The 21,203-nt window shown below is 34.4% G+C and overlaps 1 protein-coding gene across 1 annotated transcript in view; it reads left to right on the plus strand.

Annotated features, from left to right (window-relative positions):
* The window catches only part of C12H1orf185 (chromosome 12 C1orf185 homolog), a 35,318-nt gene extending 21,946 nt beyond the window's left edge, over positions 1-13,372 (plus strand). Inside the window, exons 3-5 of the mRNA XM_087865866.1 lie at positions 2,029-2,164; positions 9,641-9,677; positions 11,154-13,372. Of these exons, the coding sequence (XP_087721992.1) occupies positions 2,029-2,164; positions 9,641-9,677; positions 11,154-11,548 (568 nt within the window). The 3' untranslated portion in view covers positions 11,549-13,372. The remainder of the gene's footprint in view (positions 1-2,028; positions 2,165-9,640; positions 9,678-11,153) is intronic.
* The last annotated feature ends 7,831 nt before the right edge of the window (positions 13,373-21,203 follow it).

Consider the following 21,203-nt stretch of genomic DNA (forward strand, 5'->3'; position numbering starts at 1 on the left):
ATGGGGATTAAGGATTGCATTTGTCATGATGAGCACTGGGTGATGTATGGAACTGTTGAATCACTGTATTTACACCTGAAACTTGTAATACCGTATGTTAACTATACTGGAATTTAAAATTTAAAAAAAAAATAGTAGAGAGAAAATTAGAAAATGTTTCAAGAAGGAGGAGATGATGGTGTTGAAAGTGCTTAAGAATTTGAGAAAGATGAGGATGGAGAAATAGTTTTTGGATTTGGCAACATGGAAGTTTTTAATGACCTCTACCAGTTTTGGTGGAGTGATGGGTTAGAAGCTCATGTTTGAATAAAACACAGGAGGTAAGAGAATTGAATCAAGTATAGACCTCTCTTTAAGGAAGGTGGGGTTTTTATTTTGTATTGTTTTCTTTTGTTTTCGGTGAAGGGGAGTTGACGAATGGGGAAGTAGCTGGAGGAGAATGTGAGGTCAAGGAAGTTTTTGGGTTTTTTTTTCTCTCTGAAAATTGAAGACGTGCATGATATCTTCCTCTCTCTTTCACACTTCCCCTAAATTTGAACCATCACCAAGTTCTATTTTACCTCATAAATCACTCAAATCTATTCTTTTTCTTTCAGTTACCACTGCCACCATCTTATTTAAGTTATCATTATCGCTCACATAGATTATTGCAGTACAAGTTATAACTGACCCTCTACCTTCACTATTGTCCTCATTAAATCTCTTCTCCACACTTCAGCCAGACATTTTCCAAATACTTATCAAGTTACTGGACCATTCCATCCCATCCCCACTATATTATAAAGGACTTCCCATTGCTTTTAGGATAAAGACAAATGGCATGACTTTTAAGGCCCTACATGGTCTACCCATTTCATCTCCCACCTCCCTCTTGCTTTCACTGCTGCTGCTACACTGTCCTAATCTGGCCCCTAGGTCTTTATACTTGATATTCTTTCTGACTGGAATATTCTTCTACATCTCCCTTCCTCCATAACACTCTACCCAGTAACTTACTATTTCTTCAAATGCTCAATTCAATCATTCCTTCCTCAGAAAAGCCTTCCCTAACTTCTCTAACCAGATTAATTCCCTTTGTTGCATACTCCCACAGTATACCAGGTACCTTTCCTTGATAACACTTTCCAAAGTTGTAATTTTTCATTTTCTTGTCAGCATTTTATTAATGTCTGTCTTCCTTAATAGTGTTTAACCTCCACAACAGCAATAACAGTTCTATGAGGGTAGTGGCTGTGCTTTTTTTCCCTTGCCACTATATATACAACACCCAGCATAATGCCTGACACGTAGTAAGTACTCAATAAATACTCGTTAAGTGAACTGAATTCAATGAATGAATGAATCCTAATTGCCTATAACTTGTTAAGTGATGCAATACAGTCTCTTGAATTAATTTAGAAATTTTCTAGTACTTCTGTAAGAAGAAATGTCCATCAGCATTATTTTTTAAATTGTTAAGTTTGGAATGACTGTTAAACTACATTTCCTTATACTTAACTATTTTTGACCAGCTGGAGTTTTACTTGCTGCTTCATTATTTTTTAACAGTCTCTCAAAATTGTGTTGCATGGATAAAGATCATAGGTACTCTTGCATTGTAAGTCATTAGTTTCAATTCAGTTTCCTTCTACTTACTTTTGCCAGATATTAAGTATAAAACTGATAAGTTAGTTTCGTTTCATTTCATTCCTTTGTCATTGAGGGCAAATTTATGAAAAGACTAATTAACATTAAAGTAGATTGATTATCTCACAACCAGAAAGATGGATAGCAAAAAATCATGGTTAATTTCAAACTGAAATTATTAACTCTGCATAAGAAGTAGCTTAATTTACATTCTATGAATAAAATAGGTATAATGAAATCAGTAACATATGAGAAGGGAACACATATGTTGATTGGTGTTTTAAAAATAAATATATAGTAATATTTCTGATTTTAAACCCTTATGTATAACTGTTGGAAATAATTTAAGTGGTTTATAGTGGAACTCATGTTTGATAATATTCTCTATAAAATATTTTTCAGAGAAATATTTCAAAATTCCAAATTTAAAGCAACTGATGAGAGATGCAGGCAAAGATCATCAAAGGGAAAGATTAAATCTCATTCTCAGTGTGTCTTTATTTCTCGAAATTTTCATACTGGAGGATTCCAATCACAGGTAGTGTATAATATTTTATAGAAATATTTTCAGATAATTTATTTGATACCATGTCATTAACATTGTTGTCTTTAAATTTGAAAGAGAGTATCCATTGTTACTTTTAAATCTGAGAGATAGTAACATGGAGCTAAATTTAAATCACCCAAACTAGTTAGTTTTTATATTATAGGAAACTGAAAAACTAATAGAAAATGTCTGCTTTTGTAGTTGCTTCTCTATATCTCTAGCCTAAGAACCTATACTCCTCATATTGGGATTATTACAGGGATGAAGATAAATGGCATAAGAAAAACAAAGCAAAATTGCCAGGCCTATCAGAGGAAAGTGATTTGGAAATAAGAGGATACTCAGATAACCAAATAATCTAACAAAGCCAACTGATTGAAATTAAGTACAACATAACAAGCATTTATTAAGACTTCATTATATTCTAAGCTCTGGGAACACCCTCTTAAGGATGGTAAAATATGCTAGTGTAGTACAAGTGGGAAAGGCAGGCATAGAGTTAAGTTTCTGTTATGTGGTGTCAAAACAGTGTTATATGGACAAAGTAAAACAAGGGAGATACCACTAGAAATGTAAAACAATAATATAACTAAACAAAACAAGTATTAGTGGTTTATAGTATCATTATTATAGCATTAATAAATAGCAACAAATTGATAAGATATCAAAGTTTCATTGTACATATTGAATATTGAACTCAAGTTGAACTCAGCGTTTAGTTGTTGAACAAATATTTTTCAAGTGCCTTAAATATGACAACACTAGTTTTGGCACTGAGGCTGCATAAACAAATAAGATATGAGTTCAGACCTAGATGAGCCCAAAATTAGTAGAGAAGAAAAACATATAAACTAAAAATTACAGCATAATGCGGTAAGAGCCACAGAATTGAAGAAATACAGACAAGGGAGCATAAATTGGGGAAGGCTTCACAGAGAAGAAATTTTTAGCTGGATTTTGAGAAAGGAATAGAAGTTTGCCAGGAGGAAAGAAAACAAAGGACATTCATTCTATGTTCAAAGTCTTGCAGCTATGAAAGTAAGTAACATGTTCAGTTAAAATGTTACAGTGTTTGGGGCCTAGGGTTCATAGAGGGAAGTGGTGGGGAAAGATCCTGGAGATGAGGTTGTGAGAAACCTCATTTACAGCCTAAGGATTTTGGATTTTACTCCATAGGCTTTACACATCCACTGGAGGCATCATGGAACTATTATGGTCAAGAGCATAGACTGTAAACCCAGTTTATGCAGGTTAGAATCCTGGCTGTAACACTACCAGCTGTGTTATCTTAGGCAAATTACTTAACTTCTGTGTGTCTGTTTCCTCATCTGCAAAATGAGGATGATTTCATCTCCATAGAATTGTTATGGGAAGTAAATGAATTAGTATGTAAAAACATGCAGAATCATGCCTGGCCACGCAATGAGCACCATACAGGTTTACCATTATGATTACTGGGGGGTTTTAAGCAGGTGGGTTTAATGATCAAATCAATTCTAAAGATAAATAGTTCTTTCAAATGAAAGGTTGTTTGAAATTGAGATTGCGTTGCAGAGAAAAATGTTTCTATGTATGCATTTAGTATTAATTGAATTTACTGAGTACCCATCACATGCTAGGCATTTTGCTAGGTACTGTAGTATAATGATGTCTTCATGCCTCATGATAGATACAGACAGACAATTACAAAAATGTAATGAGTACTATGATGGAAGAAGTACATATATAGTAGTACTATTTAACTGTTTATTGTTCCTTCAACGAATACCTAATAAAGGCTTATATGCCAGGCAGTGTTCTCGGCAACTGGAAATTTGGTAGTGAACAAGGAAGACAAGAGTCCCTGTTCCCATGAGATTTATAGTCTAATGGAGAGGTAAATAATATACAAGTAAATATAAAATATTATTCAGAATTCTTGATAGTGATAGGAACCTAATTCAGAAAAAATGATAGTATATAACATAGTATGAAAATATGGTATGAAAAGAATAAGGTAGTGCCAACTTCAACCACAGTAAATTTCAGTACAAAAGATTTCTTTTTCATATTGTACCTCTTTTTCTCATCTCAGTTTCTGCCTGTCTATTGGCCTTTTCCTCACCTCCTAGAGACAGGCAGGAGGATGAAAATTAGAACAAAAGAAACGGCTTAATATATAGAACTAAAGCTTCATTTCTAAAAAAGCATTTTTTTGTGAAATACAGCATATAAACAAAAGAGTACTCACAAACAATTTAAAGACTAATAAGTGTAATTATTTATACCCATCACCCAGAATAAGAAATAGAATATTTCCAGTACTTTTGGCGTGTCCTGAGTCTTCATTTACCTCTTACAGTCTGTACCCCCACCCTTCACTGAAGGACCCATTATCCTATAATTGCAGTTAACCAATTCTTTGCTTTTCTTTATGGTTTTACCACAGATACTGTAGATCCTTGAATAATGTATTATTAAATTTGACATGTTTTTAGACTCCATGTCTAATATACTCTTACCTTTTTGTGCAACAGTATGTTTCTGAGATTCATCCAGGGAGATTTTTTTACAGTATTCCAGTGTATGAACAGATCAAATTTTATGTTTTGCAAATAATCCTAAAATTAAAAGACCTTGAATAGCAGAAGCAATCTTGATAACGAACAACAAAAATGGAGGTATCACAAGATACCAAAATATTCTACAAAGCTGTAGTAATCAAAACAATACGGTACTGGCACAAAAACAGACACATAGATCGGTGGAACAGAAGAGAAAATTCAGAAATGGATCCACAATTATATGGTCCACTAATTTTTGACAAAGCAGGAAAGAATATCCAATGGAAAAAAGACAGTCTCTTCAACAAATGGTGTTGGGAAAACTGGACAGCAACATGCAGAAGGATGAAACTGGACCGCTTTCTTACACCATACACAAAAATAAATTCAAAATGGTTGAAAGACCTGAATGGGAGACAGGAAACCATCAAAATCCTAGAGGAGATCACAGGCAGCAACCTCTTTGACATTGGCCATAGCAACTTCTTACTAGACATGTTTTTGGAGGCAAGGGAAACCAAAGCAAAAATGAACTGTTGGGACTTCATCAAGATTAAAAGCTTCAGTGTCGTATCTAAAAGCTTTCTCTAATCTAAGGTGTAAATATTTATGCCTATGTTTTCTTCTAAGAGTTTTAATAGTTTTAGCTCTTATTTTTAAGTGTTTGATCTATTTTAAGTTAGTTTTTCATATGGTGTGAGGTATGGGCCCAACTTCATTCATTTTAATGTACATATCTGGTTGTCCCAACACCATTTGTTGACAAGACTATTTTTTTCCCCAATGATTGTCTTGGAACACTTGTCAAAAATCAGCTGACTATAAATGTGAACATTTTTTTCTGGAATGTCAGTACTATTCCATTGTTCTATATATCTATCCTTATATCGGTACCACATCTTCTTAATTATTATAGCTTTGAGATAAGTTTTAATTTCAGGAAGTTCTCCAACTTTTTTTTTTCCAAGATTGTTTTTGGTATTAATTTTATATTTCTATCTTTGATCCATTTTTAGTTAGTATTTTAATAAGGTGTGAGCTTTAGGTCAAAATTCATTTTGGGGGCTCCTGATGTCTAATTGTTCCAGCACTATTTATTGAAAAGGCTATCCTTTTTACATTGAATTGCTTTTGCAACTTTTGTCAAAAATCTGTTGGGCAAATATGTATGGGTCTATTTCTGGATTCTCTGTCTGTAGTGTTAACCTGTGTGTCTATTTCTACCAATACCACACTCTAGCTACATAGTAGGCCATAAAATTGAGCAGTTTGGTTCCTCCAATTTCATTCTCTTTTTCAACTTTTTTTTTTTAGCTTTTCTTGGTTTTTTTGCCTGTTTATATACATTTTAAGATAAATTAATCTTAGCTACAAAAAATACTTTTGAGATGGTGATGGGAATTACATTTAGTTTGTAGATTAGTTTGGAGCAAATTACCATCTTTACTACAATTGATATGTATATTGACCTGTGTTCTCTGACCTTCAAAAATAAATTTACTTATTACTTTTAGTAGTTTTTTTGTGGACTCCATAGGGTTTTCTTCAACGCAATCATATCATCTGTGAAAAACATCAGTTTTACTTATTTTCTAATCTCTATGCTTTTATTTTATTTTCTCATCTTTTTGTACTGAGTAAGACCTCACGTATAAGGATGAATAGAAGTGTCGAGAACAGTTATCCTTTTTATATCCCTGTTCTCAGAGAGAATACATTCAACTCTTCACCAGTAACTAGAAGGTTAACTATGGAATTTTTGTAGATGCCTATTGTCAGGTCAAGGAAATTTCCTTCTATTCTTAGTCTAATGAGAGTTTGTTGTTTCTGTTTTTTCAGTCATGAAGTTTGCTGAGTTTTGCCAAATGGTTTTTCTGCATCTTTTGACATTGTTCACATGGATTTTCTCTTTTGTTAATGTGAATCACATTGAAATTCAAATGTTAAACCAACCTTGTATTCCTGGAATAAACCCCACTGGATTTGATTTACTGATATATTTTAAATCACTTTTGCATCTGTGTTCATGAGGGACATTATTCTATAATTTTCTTATCTTGTAATATCTTTATTAGATTTTTTTAAAGATTTTATTTATTTATTTGAGAGAGAGAGAACAGGAGCAGGGGTAGGGACAGAGGGAGAAGCAGACTCCCCGCTGAGCAGGGAGCCTGATGCTGGGCTCAGTCCCAGGACCCTGGGACCATGACCTAAGCCAAAGGCAGACACCTAATGGACTGAGCCACCCAGATGTCCCTCTCTGTTAGATTCTAAAATCATAGTTATTCTGGTCACAAAACGATTATGAAATGTCTCCTGCTCCTATACTTATTGAAAAATTTTTCTGTATAATTGGCAATACTGCTTTCTCAAAGGTTTTCCTAGAATTCAACAATGAGGTCATTTAGGTCTAGACTTTTCTTCCAGAGAAAGTTTTTGACTATAAATATAGGACCTTTAGTAGATATGGGGCTATTTAAATGTTTTATTTTGTATGCTTCAGAAATTTATGTTTTTCAATGAATATGTCCATTTAATTTAAGTTGTTAAGTTTATTGGCATAAAGTTTTTAATAGTATCCACTTATTATCCTTCTAATAATATCTGTAGAATCTTTAGTAATGGCAATCATTTCATTCCTGATTATATCTCTCTTTTCCTAAATCAGTCTTGCTAGGAATATTCAATTTTATTATTCTTAGACTTTTCTTCTTTCATAATATAAACATCTAATATTTAAATTTTCCTCTAAGCACTGTTTTTGCTGCATCCCACAATTTTTATGTTTTGTTTTCATCATTATTCAGTTCAAAATATTTTAAATGTCCTTTTGTTGTCCTCAATGATATTGACATTTTTGAAGAGTACAGTCCAGTTACTTTATAGATCATAGACTTATTTTGACTTTCCTTGTGATCAGATTCATTTTATCACATCTGAAGACATACAATGTTCATCTGCTTTTCACTGATGATTTTAATTGATCACACAATCAGGATGATGTTTGTTCTTCACCCATTGTATTATTCCTATTTTTACCCTAGCAGTTAAATAATCTGTGTGATGACACTTTGAACCATGTAGCCATGAAAATATCTTTCTTCATCAAACTCTACTTACCAGCTACACAAATTATTCTTGTCTGAACCAATCTTTTCAAAACTGTAACAAAATAATGTTTTTCTAATTCTATTGCTTCCATCTTCCATTTGGCTTTCTACTGTAAGAAAAAAGCTCTCTGTCTTTATTATCTGTGCAGACTCATGAGTTTCTGTGTCATTCAGCTAATCTGTTACTACACTTATTTTGATGCTCAAATTTTCCCAAATTTAACCAGTGGGAACCTCTTCAAGGTTGTTTCCCTATCTTTTTTATATGTTCCTGTCATTTTTTTTGAGCCCTTACTTCTGAAACTATAGCATCATTTTTAATAGTTGGAAGAATATTGATTGTATTACTATCTATGTATCATAATACATTTAAATATTTCTTTTAGAATTTTACATTGCAGATTTTAAAAATGCTTAATAGGGTTATAATTTACATAAATTCTGAATATTTACATAAATCCAAAATTATTAACTTGGCATAATATATGTCTAGAAGTAGATTTGTTATATGGACCTCCAGAAAAATTCTACCTATTTATAGGCAGCAATATGTAAGAATGTTCATTTTGCTAATCCCTTAAATCTGGGTGGAATTTTAATCAGTCTAGGGCCTTATTCTGTGATTCCCGGACCAGCAGTATCATCATTACCTGGGCGCATCTGTTAGAAATGCACAATCTCAGACCCCACTCCAGGTCTACTGGGTCATAATCTGCATTTGAACAAACTCCTCAGGTAAAACATAGGCACATAAAAGTCTGAGGGGCAGCGTTCTATTGTAATTTATATAGGAGTCACAGATTGCATCAGTCCTAAGTTCAGGCAAGGTAAGTCAGGAGCCTCTACTGGTATTTATATTAATAAAAGGTAAAAGTGACATATAAGTAAAGTTGATTGTGAAAAAAGTGCTTATGTATTATCCTATATACATATAAGACATATATGAAATATATGTATTATATATACACATAATACACACACACACACGTACATACCCTATATATATGTATATCCTAAGCAAACAATTTTGGGGGCTAGGACAATGCAGATCAGCATGGAGTACTAACACTGTTCCCCTAAGAAGACAATGTTATTATCTCTCCAGCCTCATCTTCACCCACTCCATCCCAAACACCCTATGCAGTAGCCCACTATTTATCTAGAGGTCTAAGGAAACCTGAATCAGAACCACTTGCAGAATGTGTTACAATGGACACTCTCAAACCCGTCCCAGAGAATCTGTTCTAGTAGGGTCTGATATTATGCCCAAGTATCAGCATTTTAATAAGCACACCAGGTGATTCTGATGTTCTGAAATTTGAAAACTACACGACACTTCTCAGAACACATCTGGAATATATTGTTTGAGCAACTGTTTTATTTGCCTCAAAAGAATAGCACATTTTCATAAGAGTCTTCAGCCAGAATTCACTTTTTTGTTGTAGTTGGTTTAAGAAATGAGTAAGTCTAGGAATTCTAATTACTTTTTTAGACCTCTCTAGTTCTAACCAAGTGACTCTGAGTTAGTGAGGAGGGAGAGCAATAATCCTAATGAACTTTATTTCACCCCTTCATTCCCTATCCTGACACTGCCTTCTTGAACCAATTCACATTCTTTCCAGATCATACCTAAACACTTTTTTTTCTGTCAGTATATTTTGGTGAAATAAACTCATATCGTGGAAAAAAATCCCATCAAAAACTTATTATGAGATTAAAATATATTATTATTATATAAATATATGTTAAATATATTAAAGAAATTACATAGAAACCATTCAGTTTTTTAAATATAAATAACTTTTTTTATGTAGGAGGAGCAAAGAAAAAAAGAAACAGCACATATAAAAGGTAATTTTTCTCAACAATCTGTTAGAAGAAATCGTAATTAATTTATAGCAATTCACATCTTAAAGAACCAAGAAGCCTACCTAAAAGTTATCTAAATATTGTTTTAATACCATGGAAATTCAAGGGAAACATTAATGTATTAGTATGTGAGTGGGCATATATTTCTTCTTTTTTAAATAATTTTTTATTGTTATGTTAGTCACCATACAGTACATCCTTATGGGCATATATTTCTTAAAAAACAAAACTTGCAATGTTGCATCTTAAATTAAAATGTGAAATTTAAATTTTCCTTATTTATACCCAAAAGTATCATAGTCAGGGGCACCTTGGTGGTTCAGTGGGTTAAGCGTCCAATTCTTGATTTCAGCTCAGGTCATGATCTCAGGGTTGTGAGATCGAGCCTGTGTTAGGGTTCCACGCTGGGCATGTAGCCTGTTCCAAGATTCTCTCTCTCTCACCATCTCTAAAAAAAAAAAAAAAATCATAGTCAATGACATATAGTAATCCTGGAGGGTCAAAAGACATGAGTATTTTATAGTCCTTTAGGTATTGCGTATTATGTCTTAGTACCTCAAAACATTACCCTCCTACATAATATAAGAAATGTTGGATATATAAAATGGAATAAGGTATTTAAAACAGCTTTAAAAATTAATGTTATACATTAATATCAAAAGTCAATATGTAAAAAAAAGGCAGTATGTAAAATATTATAAAAGATACTTAGGATACTATATAGTGTGATATTTTCTAAAACTTAACCCTTTTAAATATCAACTGTGCAGCATTAATAGTGTAATAATTGGAGAAGCATGAATCCTAGAGTACTAGAAGTCTAGGTGAAGTCTGTTGTGTATCTGATTTTGGTGAGTCATCAGTCTCTAAATCTCAGTCTTCTCCTTTGTGAAGTGGTTCTAATAGTAACTTCCTTGAAAAATTATTGAGAGAAAAAATGAGATATGGAAATACATCAAACTGCTTTGCATATTGTAAGGCAATCTAGGAATGTTAGTTGTTACTTTAATTGGTGTAAAGCCAACCCATAGGCCCTTCCTGTTGTGGACCAAACATTTTGTAATCTTACTGCTTACAGGGACATGTATTTGTTAAATTTATTTTTAAAAAAGGCAATACTTATCTATAAATATGTAAGAAACTATCTGTGTTTTCTGATATTAAGGAACATTCCAGAACTGAGCTTTCTAGCCTATTTAGAATCTTCTCCTATTAGAACAGGTTGATTTTATTTAGAATAGCCTTTCCTATTCTTGATTATTATGAAATTGTTAATCGCCAATTACATATTTAACATTGTACAGGTGATGATAGCAACTCAGAATTTTCTCTATTGTATCCTTCTGTCCATTTTAACCCTAAAAAGAGTCTGAATTTTAAAAAGAAGCATTGTCCTTCTAAGTAAGATTTGGCTAATGAATATGTAATATTCATAGTAAATCTAATTTTCTTTTACAGTAATTAAAGATCACTCTAAAGATGAATTCTGCCTTGCAACAAAAAAGGTCATTTGTGACCCCTCAGAGACTAGCTCAGCAACACATCCCAGCAGTGTTACCTTAAGCTTATCGACACTACCATCTGATTCTTATTACAGCCAAAGTATAGAAGCAGCTGATGACTGGTTTTCTGATGATACTCTAGCAAAAAAGAGCTCTCCAATGCCTTTTCTCAGGGAACCTCTAATGGAAAAAGTATTTTCATACCTATCAACAATTTCATTAGAAGATTGTACTGAAAATGTACTGAATATGACACTTTATGATGATCAGAAAGATGACAGCATTAAGGAAATATTTTCACGAAGAAATACAGAGGTTGAAATACAAAACCTTCGACGTAATATTGAATGACTTTTTTTCTTTTGAAACATTGTATATACTGAAATCACGGAAAGTTAAAACTGAATTACCAGCTTCTGAGTCTCTTAACATGTCCATACTAATATTACTTTTCATTATCATAGAGTGGTCCTACTTCCCTTGCCAATTCTTATTTCTAGAAACAAAATTACAGGAAGCAGTAGAGTGACATCATGACCATTAAGCTTAACTCCTTGTGTCTCATCAAAGGACATAAAAATAATACGAATGTATTTCAACATACAAGAGAAATACTTTAAGAAATCTTCAGCACAAATAGATTTTTGAATAAAGCATTCACAGCATTTCCTTATACTTTTGACATTTTTAATCTTATTTCAATGTGGGTAGGGCTGGGCAGAATACTTCCATTAGCTTTTCTGAATTTTAAATACATAAATCTCCTATCATTCAAATTTTATTTTGTCATGATTTTGGTAAACAACATAATTTTGCTCTTCTAGGGGAGCCTGGAACACTGAAGAATCCAGAAATAATTTTTTTTTTGCCCTTTCCTATGTCTGCTTCTCAGAATGGTTTCCCAATCCTTACTCTGCTATGATGGAAATGTGGGCAGCTATGTGCCTAAGCAGCTGATTCAAGCTAGATGAACAGAGTTCCTCTCTAATCTGAGAGATCCTTCTTCTTTTTCTTCCTTTTTTTTTTTAACATATTTTTATCGTTTTGTTAGGAATAATTTCAAATGGGTTATGAAGAAAATTTACTTAGTTTGATGAGTTTTCCAAAACCTCTTGTTGAAGATAATCTGAGAGACCCTTGGTCAGATTTCTGTGTTTGGTCTTGAGGGATTTCTGAAATCCACCATGTAATTAATCTTTTTTTTCCCTTTCTCCTAAATACTCTCCATGTAATCAGTGTCTGTCTTTCTTTCTTTTCTTTCTTTTCTTTTCTTTTCTTTTCTTTCTTTGTTGGAAAATGATTAAATATTAACTTTTGTGCTTAAGTTACTCATACCAACATTTGTGCATATCTTCCCAAGAGATAAATCATACCTATTACAATAAATGAAAAGAAACTTGTCTCAATTAAGATAGCAGCATTACCCACGGCTATTGATTCTGTCCCGTGGGAAATATTAAAAAGGATTAGAACACCTCTCTCTTCTGAACCACCTCATCATTTCTACTAGTTACTGGTCGTGAGAACATCTCTCTAATATCCACCCCTACATCTAAATAAGTTATTTGAACTCAGGGTCTGTAAAGAACAGCATATATATAAATTGTTCTCTGTCTCTTGGTGTCCCACCAACTTATATCTTACTACCTATCCCAGAAAAGTCATCTCTAATTTTGGTAAGATGTTAAAACTTTCCTAGGAATTTGGGATTGGAGATAAGAGAGTCTAGCTTTGATCTGATTAGTCTTTGGAATAGAGGAAACAAACTGGGGAGCTATGGGCTGCCATTTCCCACCTTGTGGTTTGAGAAGGAAAAATAGTAAATCTGCAGTGAGAGAGCAGTGAAGCACTTCCAAAGTAAAAAGCAGAGATGAGAGATCAGGAGAATGTGATTCCTGCTTTCTAATAGTCCTCCATTCCCTTGTTCCAGCCCTTCATGAAGCCTGTCCTTTGCTTGGTATGGCACCCTTGTATCCTAATAAAAAATTTCCCTGTTTGCTTAAGTTTGCAAGATTTGATATTTATTAGTATCCTGTTTTTAACTGTTGTTCTGGGATTTGGTAAGGTACCCTTGTAATTTTAAAATAAATTATCCTTTTTGCATAAAGTAGAAAGAGTTTTGTTTGTGTTACTGTGACCAAAGCATCCTAACGAAATTCTTGTCATTACAAATGAGAAATAAAGAGATCTATGCATATAAAGTAATTGTTATATTATGATAGAATAGATTGAATTGATTTCTCAAAACCTAACATATTTAGTTGTTTATTAAAATGTTATTCAATATCATAGCTATGTAATTGTTCTCTCTGAAAAGACAAATGAGCAGTACATATGAAAGTACACCAGTCTAAAATAATCTTATTTTCAAGAACTGTGAATGATTTGAGATATCACCATTCATGCCCTCTGACAAGTTAGGCTTCAATAATTTTGTGTCTCTTAGGTCAGTGAAAGAGGACAGTTTATTATTCATAGCAGTAGCAAGGGTAGCTTTTGAAAGAGGCTGACATCCACAGAATGGATCATCTTGTCCTCTTAATTAACATTTCTTCTAATATTGCTCTTTGGGGAGCATTTACTTGAGACTCATTTATATTCATATTGTGTCCATTCAGGGAAACTTACCTACATATATCATTCCTATACTCCTTGTCACTAATTTTCCAATTGTATTCCTTACAAGTCCCCAACCATTCAGCCAAACCATTACCCACTGCCAGTAATCAGCAAAGATCTATATCTCTGAACATTAATCCTTCCAGGCTATACAGCTAGGTCACTGCTCAAAGTTATGCCTGCTAAGATTTTCACACTGCCTATCAAGGCCATACATGAGCAGGGCTCTGGTACTCCAGCTGTGAACTTTTGAGATGATGCTGGCATATCATGTAGAACTGTCTGAAAATCAGGCTCAAGTATTTTCTTTCTCAGTCAACTGATAAGTAACTCTACTTGATGTCATAGGTATATGGTGAGACAGAGAAGACCATGTAGCAGGAGTAAGAGCCATGGGTATCTTAACCATTTTCTCATGCAATTTCTTTGTACTTTAAGAATCTGTTCAAATTCGATTTTATATATCCTAATGCCATTTGTAATTGAGTGCAGATCTACATACCTAACTTGATGTCTTAGCAAATCAGACAACACCAGTTCATGGTGAACAGCTAAACTCAAAGGTAAGTTGGTGGCCATGGTCACATGTTAAGTCCCTAATAGTCTAATAGTAAGCCAGAGGATGTTTCCAAAAGAACAGTTATGGGCAGGTGATAACATAGCTTTGTTTAGAATCCTACACACTCTTGTTAACCAAGAGTTGCCTGCTCAAAGTCTCCATAGAGTACATCTATTTGCTACAAACACTTCACATAGCATGGATCTGCTATGTGGCGGAACAACTAACTTAGCAGCCTGGATCTGTTGCAGAGCTTTCTATTCTTCCAGGCCATACTCAGAATTGGAACCTCTTTCAGGTTACTCAGTAAGTGGGTCCAAGTAACATATCCAAATGAAGTATATGTTACCTCCAATATCCAAAGGAGCCCACTATGCATTGTGCCTCTTTCTTAGTGGTTGAAGGTATCAGATGCAGCAACTAGTCTTTCACCTTGGAAGGGACATCCAGACATGCTCCAGACCACTGGATGCTTAGTAATTTTACTGAGGCAACAGACCCTTGGATTTTGTAGAATTTATTTCCACCCTCTGGCATGCATATATCTTACCAAGTTATCTAGGGTAGTTACTAATGCTTGTTCACCATGTCCAGTCAGCATGATATCACAAATGTCCTGTGGTGTCCATTTGTGTGGAATGAAGATAAAGGCCCATTTAGACTAGATTATGACAGAGCTAAAGAGTTAATCTAGCCCTGCAGTAGAACAGTGAAGGAGTTAGTGCTGACCCTTAGAGGTGAAATAAAACTGCGTCTTGTGGTCCATGCTAACAGGAATAAAGAAAAAAAGTATTTGCCAGAGGAATAGGTGGATAACATATACAAGAGAGAGTATTGATTTGTTCCACCAATGAAACAACACCAGGAACAGTAGCTATAATTAGAGGGATACCTGATTAAGTAGTTTGGAACAATCCATTTTCATTTTCTAAGATTTATCTGTCTTCTGCACAGGCCAAATAGGCAACTTGAAAAGAAATGTGGCAAGAATCACCGTTCCTGAATCCTTCAAGCGACATTAATCTCTAATCTCTTTTGGTTTATTATTTTGGGAAGGGGAAGCAGTTCTACTGGCTTCCACTTGGTTTTTGCTACCATAACAGCCCTCATCATGGGTTAGGGAACCAGTGTGGAGATTTTGCCATTTACTAAGTATGCCTATTCCAATTATGTTTTCTAGAACTGGAGGAAATAACCATGGGTTTGGTTTAGAACCCACTGGGCTCACTGAGATGGACCAGTCTAAAACTACATTAGGCCCCTATTTTGACTAGGGGGCCACTGTGACATTTTAGATCTCCAGGAATTAGTGTCAGTTCACAACCAGTATCTGGTAATCTGTTTTTTTAAAACTGGTAATTTCCCTTAGCCCAATGCACTCTCACACTGGCAAATGGCTGCAAGTATTTGGGGGGAAGTGTAGGAGGAAGATTTACTATGTAAGAAAATTTGCTATGTAAATTTTTAACAGAGCAGCTGGGCCCTTCCTCAAAGGCCATCTTTTATCTAAAAGGCTCTGAGTCTGAGAACTAGCTCAAATCTGGGAACTGGTTGAGGAACCACATCTCTATATAGTGATGATTCAAGTTAGAGCTATTTATCAGACTTAGAGCGTTTTCTTTTATTTAAATCAAGTAAGCTTTTATAGGTTAAATCTGTCTCCACTATGGTAGACAATAACTGAAGTATCTGCTTGCTCTTTCAGCTCTCCAGCTGTTGTTTTGTCCCTGGATACCTTGGATTTTCACCTATGCATGTAATAGTTCAAGAGTGAGCCATGGCAGAAGAACTGAAGAGAAGACATACAAATAGCCAACAGGTACATGAAAAGGTGCTCAAAGTCACTAATCATCAGGGAAATGCAAATTAAAGCCACAAGATATCACAGATGTCACCTCACACCTGTTAGAATGGCTAAAATAAAAAAACAAAAACAAGTGTTAGCAAATGTAGAGAAAAGGGAATCCTTGGTGGGAATGTAAATTATTACAACCATCATGGAAAATATTATGGAGGTTCTTCTAAAGATTAAAAGAATTATCATATTGTCCAGCGGTTCTACTTCTGGATATATATCTGAAAGAAACAAAATCAGTATCTAAAGAAGTTTCTGTACCCCTGTGCTCCTTGCAGCATTATTTACAATAACCAAAATTTGGAAACAACCTAAATATTCATTGATGAATGAATACACAGGAATGTTGGAAGGCATTATGCTAAGTAAGATAAGCCAAACAGAGAAAAGACAAATGCTATGTCACTTATTTCACTTATCTGTGAAATCTAAACAACAACAACAAAAATTGCATTTATAGAAATAGAGTAGAATCACCATTGCCAGGAGCTGGGGTTGGGGAAAAGGGGGAGATATTAGTCAACAGTCAAGTTTTCAAGCATAAGATGAGTAAGTCCTGAGTATCTGATGTATAGCATAGTGACTATAGTTAACAGTACTGTATTGTATACTTGGAATTTGCTAAGAGAGTAGATCTTAAGCTTTCTCACCAAACACACTCAAAAAGTAACTATGTAAGATGCTGGAAGTGTTAACTTAATTGTGGTAAATGTTTTACAGTGTGTGCATATATCATCATGTTGTCCATGTTAAATATACACAATTTTATTTTTCAGTTTTACCTCTATTAAGTTGGAAATAAAAGCATCTCTCAAAGCTATTGCATTAAATTGTGTGTCTTCAAGAAATGATCAGATGCTCTTGAAGATTATATTATCTTCATCAGCAGCCCAGAGACCAAAAACCCCCCCCAAAACTAGAAGCAATAAAACTTGTGTTCTTTGCTTGCTTTTGTATTTTAAAATCCACAGAAGTACCATGAAAAATATAAAAAGTCATATGTTAATTCCCAGAATAAACAAATTTTTCTTAAAAAAAAATGTGTTAGGTTGCATCCAGATCAGCCTTTAGTGTATGGAAGCCTAATATATTTATAGTACTAGGTTCTCTTCTGAGAACTCTATCTGATGCCTCGTGTATTATGATGTCTTCCCACCCTGGCTTTGCACACAAAATATTGCCAGCCCTGAGTGAACTGTGGGAATTATTTGGCCTACTGCTTTCTAACATTCTTTCCCCAGCCTCAGGTAGGTTCCTCATTTGCATGCACAGATCAGTGCTCAACCATAGATTCAGGGAGAACCCTCTGCAAACCTCCAAAGCTTGCCTTTTGTGCATTCCCTCCTCCCTGGCATTCTGCTTTGCTAATTGTAGCTGCTGTCACCTCCTGAAACTCCAATATCTGTCTCCTCAATTCAGCAAGATCACCAGACTCTAGGTTCTTTGAAAAGACTAAGAAAATTGATAAGCCTTTATCCAGACTCATCAAGGGAAAAAAGAACAACAACAACAGAGAAAGAGAGTACTCAAAATCAGGAATGAAAGAGGAAAAATAACAACACCACAGAAATACAAAGAATTGTAAGAGAATATTATGAAAAATTATATGCCCCAAAATTGGACAACCTAGAAGAAATGGATAAATTCCTAGAAACATATAAACCCCAAAACAGAATCAGGAAGAAATAGAAAAATTTGAACAGACTGATTATCAGCGGTGAAATTGAATCAGTAATAAAAAAACTCCCAACAAACAAAAGTCTAGGACCAGACAGCTTCACAGATGAATGCTACCAAACATTTCAAGAAGAGTTAGTGCCTATCCTTCTCAAACTATTCCAAAAAATAGAAGAAGGAAAACTTCCAATATCATTCTATAAGGCCAACATTATCCTGTGGATAAAGACAGGCCAATATCTCTGATGAACATAGATGTAAAAATCCTCAACAAAGTATTAGCAAGTCAAATTCAACAATACATTAAAACAACCATTCATTATGACCAAGTGGGATTTATTCCTGGGATACAGGGGTGGTTCAGTATTAACAAATCAATTGACATAATACATCATATCAACAAAAGAAAGGATAAAAATAATAGATCATTTCAATATATGCAGAAAAAGCATTTGACAAAGTACAACATCCCTTCATGTTAAAAACCTTCAACAAAGTAGAAAGAACATACCTCAATGTAATAAAGGCCATATAGGAAAACCCACAGCTAACATCATCCTCACTGGTAAAAACAAGCAAACAAAGAACTGAAAGCTTGTCCTTTAAGATTAGGAACAAGACAAGGTTGTAGGACACTCACCGCATTTATTCAACACAGTACTGGAAATCCTAGCCAAAGCAATCAGACAACAAAAAGAAATAAAAGGCATCCAAATTGGTAAGAAAGAAATAAAACTCTATTTGCAGATGACATGATACAATATATAAAAAAACCTAAAGACTCCACCAAAAAAATACTAGAGCTAGTAAATGAATTCAGTAAGGTCACAGGACACAAAATAAATATAAACAGAAATATGTTGTATTTCTATACACTAATAATGAAATAGCAGAAAGAGAAATTAAGAAAACAATCCCATTTACAATTGCACCAAAAATAGTAAAATACCTGGGAGTCAACTTAACCGAGGAGATGAAAGACCTGTACTCTGAAAACCATAAACACTGATGAAAGAAACTGAAGGTGACACAAGCAAATGGAAAGATATTCCATGTTCATGGATTAGAAAAAGAAATACTGTTAAAATGTCCATACTACCCAAAGCAATCTACAGATTTAATGCAATCCCTATCAAAATACCAACAGCATTTTTCACAGAACTAGAACAAATAATCCTAAAATTTGTTTGAAACCTCAGAAGACCCCAAATAGCCAATGCAAGCTTGAAAAAGAAAAACAAACTGAAAGCATCACAATCCCAGATATCAAGATATACTACAAAGCTGGGGTAATCAAAACAGTATAGTATCGGCACAAAAATAGACACATGGATCAATAGAACAGAATAGAGAGCCCAGAAATAAACCCATGATTTATAGGGTCAATTAATCTTGAACAAAGCAGGAAAAAATAACCAATGGGAAGACAGTCTCTTCAAAAATGGTGTTGAGAAAACTGGACAGCTATATGCAAAAGAATTAAACTGGACCACTTTCTTACACCATACACCAAAAATAAACTTAAAATGGACTAAAGACCTAAACATGAACTCTGGAATCATAAAAATCCTAGAAGGGAGGACAGACAGTAATTTCTCTGACATTGGCTGTAGCTGCATCTTTCTCGATATGTCACCTCAGGCAAGGGAAATAAAAGCAAAAATAAACTATTGGACTACATCAAAATAAAAAGCTTCTGCATGGCAAATAAAAAAACCAGTAAAACTAAAGATGACCTACTGAATGGGAGAAGATATTTGCAAATGAAATAGCTGATAAACAGTACCTAGAATATATAAAGAACTGTTACAACTCAACACCCAAAAACCAAATAGTCCAATTAAAAATGGGCAGAAGACATGAACAGACCTTTCTCCAAAGAAGACATCCAAATGGCCAACAGACAACTGAAAAGATGCTCAACACCACTGATCATCAGGAAAATGCAAATCAAAACCACAATGCAATATCACCTCACACCTGTTAGAATGGCTAAAATAAAAAACACAAGAAGTAACAAGTGTTGGCGAGAATGTGGAGTAAAAGGACCCCTCTTGCACCATTGGTAGGAATGCAAACTGGTGCAGACACTTTGGAAGACAGTATGGAGGTTCCTCAAGAAATTATAAATAGAGCTACTCTGTGACCAGTAATCGCCCTACTGAGTATTTACCCAAAAATAATCCAAAAACATGCATTCACAGGGATATATGCACCCCTCTGTTTATTGCAGTATTATTTACAGTAGCCAAACTATGGAAGCAGCCCAAGTGTCCATCAACTGATGAATGGATGATGAAGAGATGGTGTGTGTGTGTATATATATATATATATATTGTTTATATATAATGGAATATATTCAGTCATAAAAATAATTAAATCTTGCCATTTGCAACAACATGGTTGGATCTAGAGAGCATAATGCTAAGTAAAATAAGCCAATCAGAGAAAGACAAATGCCATATGATTTCACTCATATCTAGAATTTAAGAGATAAAATGGCAGGGCGCCTGGGTGGCGCAGTCGTTGGGCGTGTGCCTTTGGCTCAGGGCGTGGCCCCGGCGTTCTGGGGTCAGGTCCCACATCGGGCTCCTCCACTGGGAGCCTGCTTCTTCCTCTGCCATTCCCCCTGCTTGTGTTCTCTCCCTCACTGGCTGTCTCTCTCTCTGTCAAATAAATAAATAAAATCTTAAAAAAGAAATAAAATGGCAAACAAAGGAGGAAAAAAAGATAAAAAAATATACTCTTAACTATAGAGAACGAACAGATGGTTACCACTGGGGAGGTGGGTGGGGGCATGGGTGAAATAGATGAAGAGGATTAAGAATACACTTATCTTGATGAGCACAGAGTAATATATGGAACTGTTGAATCACTATATTGTAATCTGAAACTAATATATATCACTGTACATTAATTATACTGGAATTAAAAAAAAAAAAGATCCCCAAACTCTGAATTTCCCTTCCCACCTCTGTAGTGTGGAAACTTCTTCCAAGAAGAAAGTTGGGGTAATCAACTTATTTCTCAAATCTTTTTTTTCTTATAAAACCAGAGTGATACTTTGTAAATGCAAATCTAATATTATCTCATCTCACTTAAAACCCCTCAATTGCTTCCACCTAACTCTAATCCCTTTCTTAAACTCTAGGTTCTAGTCATCCTAAGCATTTCTGGAATTTATCAGGCTGTTTCATCCACCCGTGTCTATTTTATTCTGTGCTCCTTTATCTTTAAAAGACAGTTCTCTGTGGTCAAAGGATACAGCTTCTAGTTATAAGAAGAATAAGTTCTGG

The sequence above is a fragment of the Ursus americanus genome, chromosome 12 (genome assembly GCF_024610735.1).
Source record: "Ursus americanus isolate L20-20 chromosome 12, mUrsAme1.1.p, whole genome shotgun sequence".
Classification (NCBI taxonomy): domain Eukaryota; kingdom Metazoa; phylum Chordata; class Mammalia; order Carnivora; family Ursidae; genus Ursus; species Ursus americanus.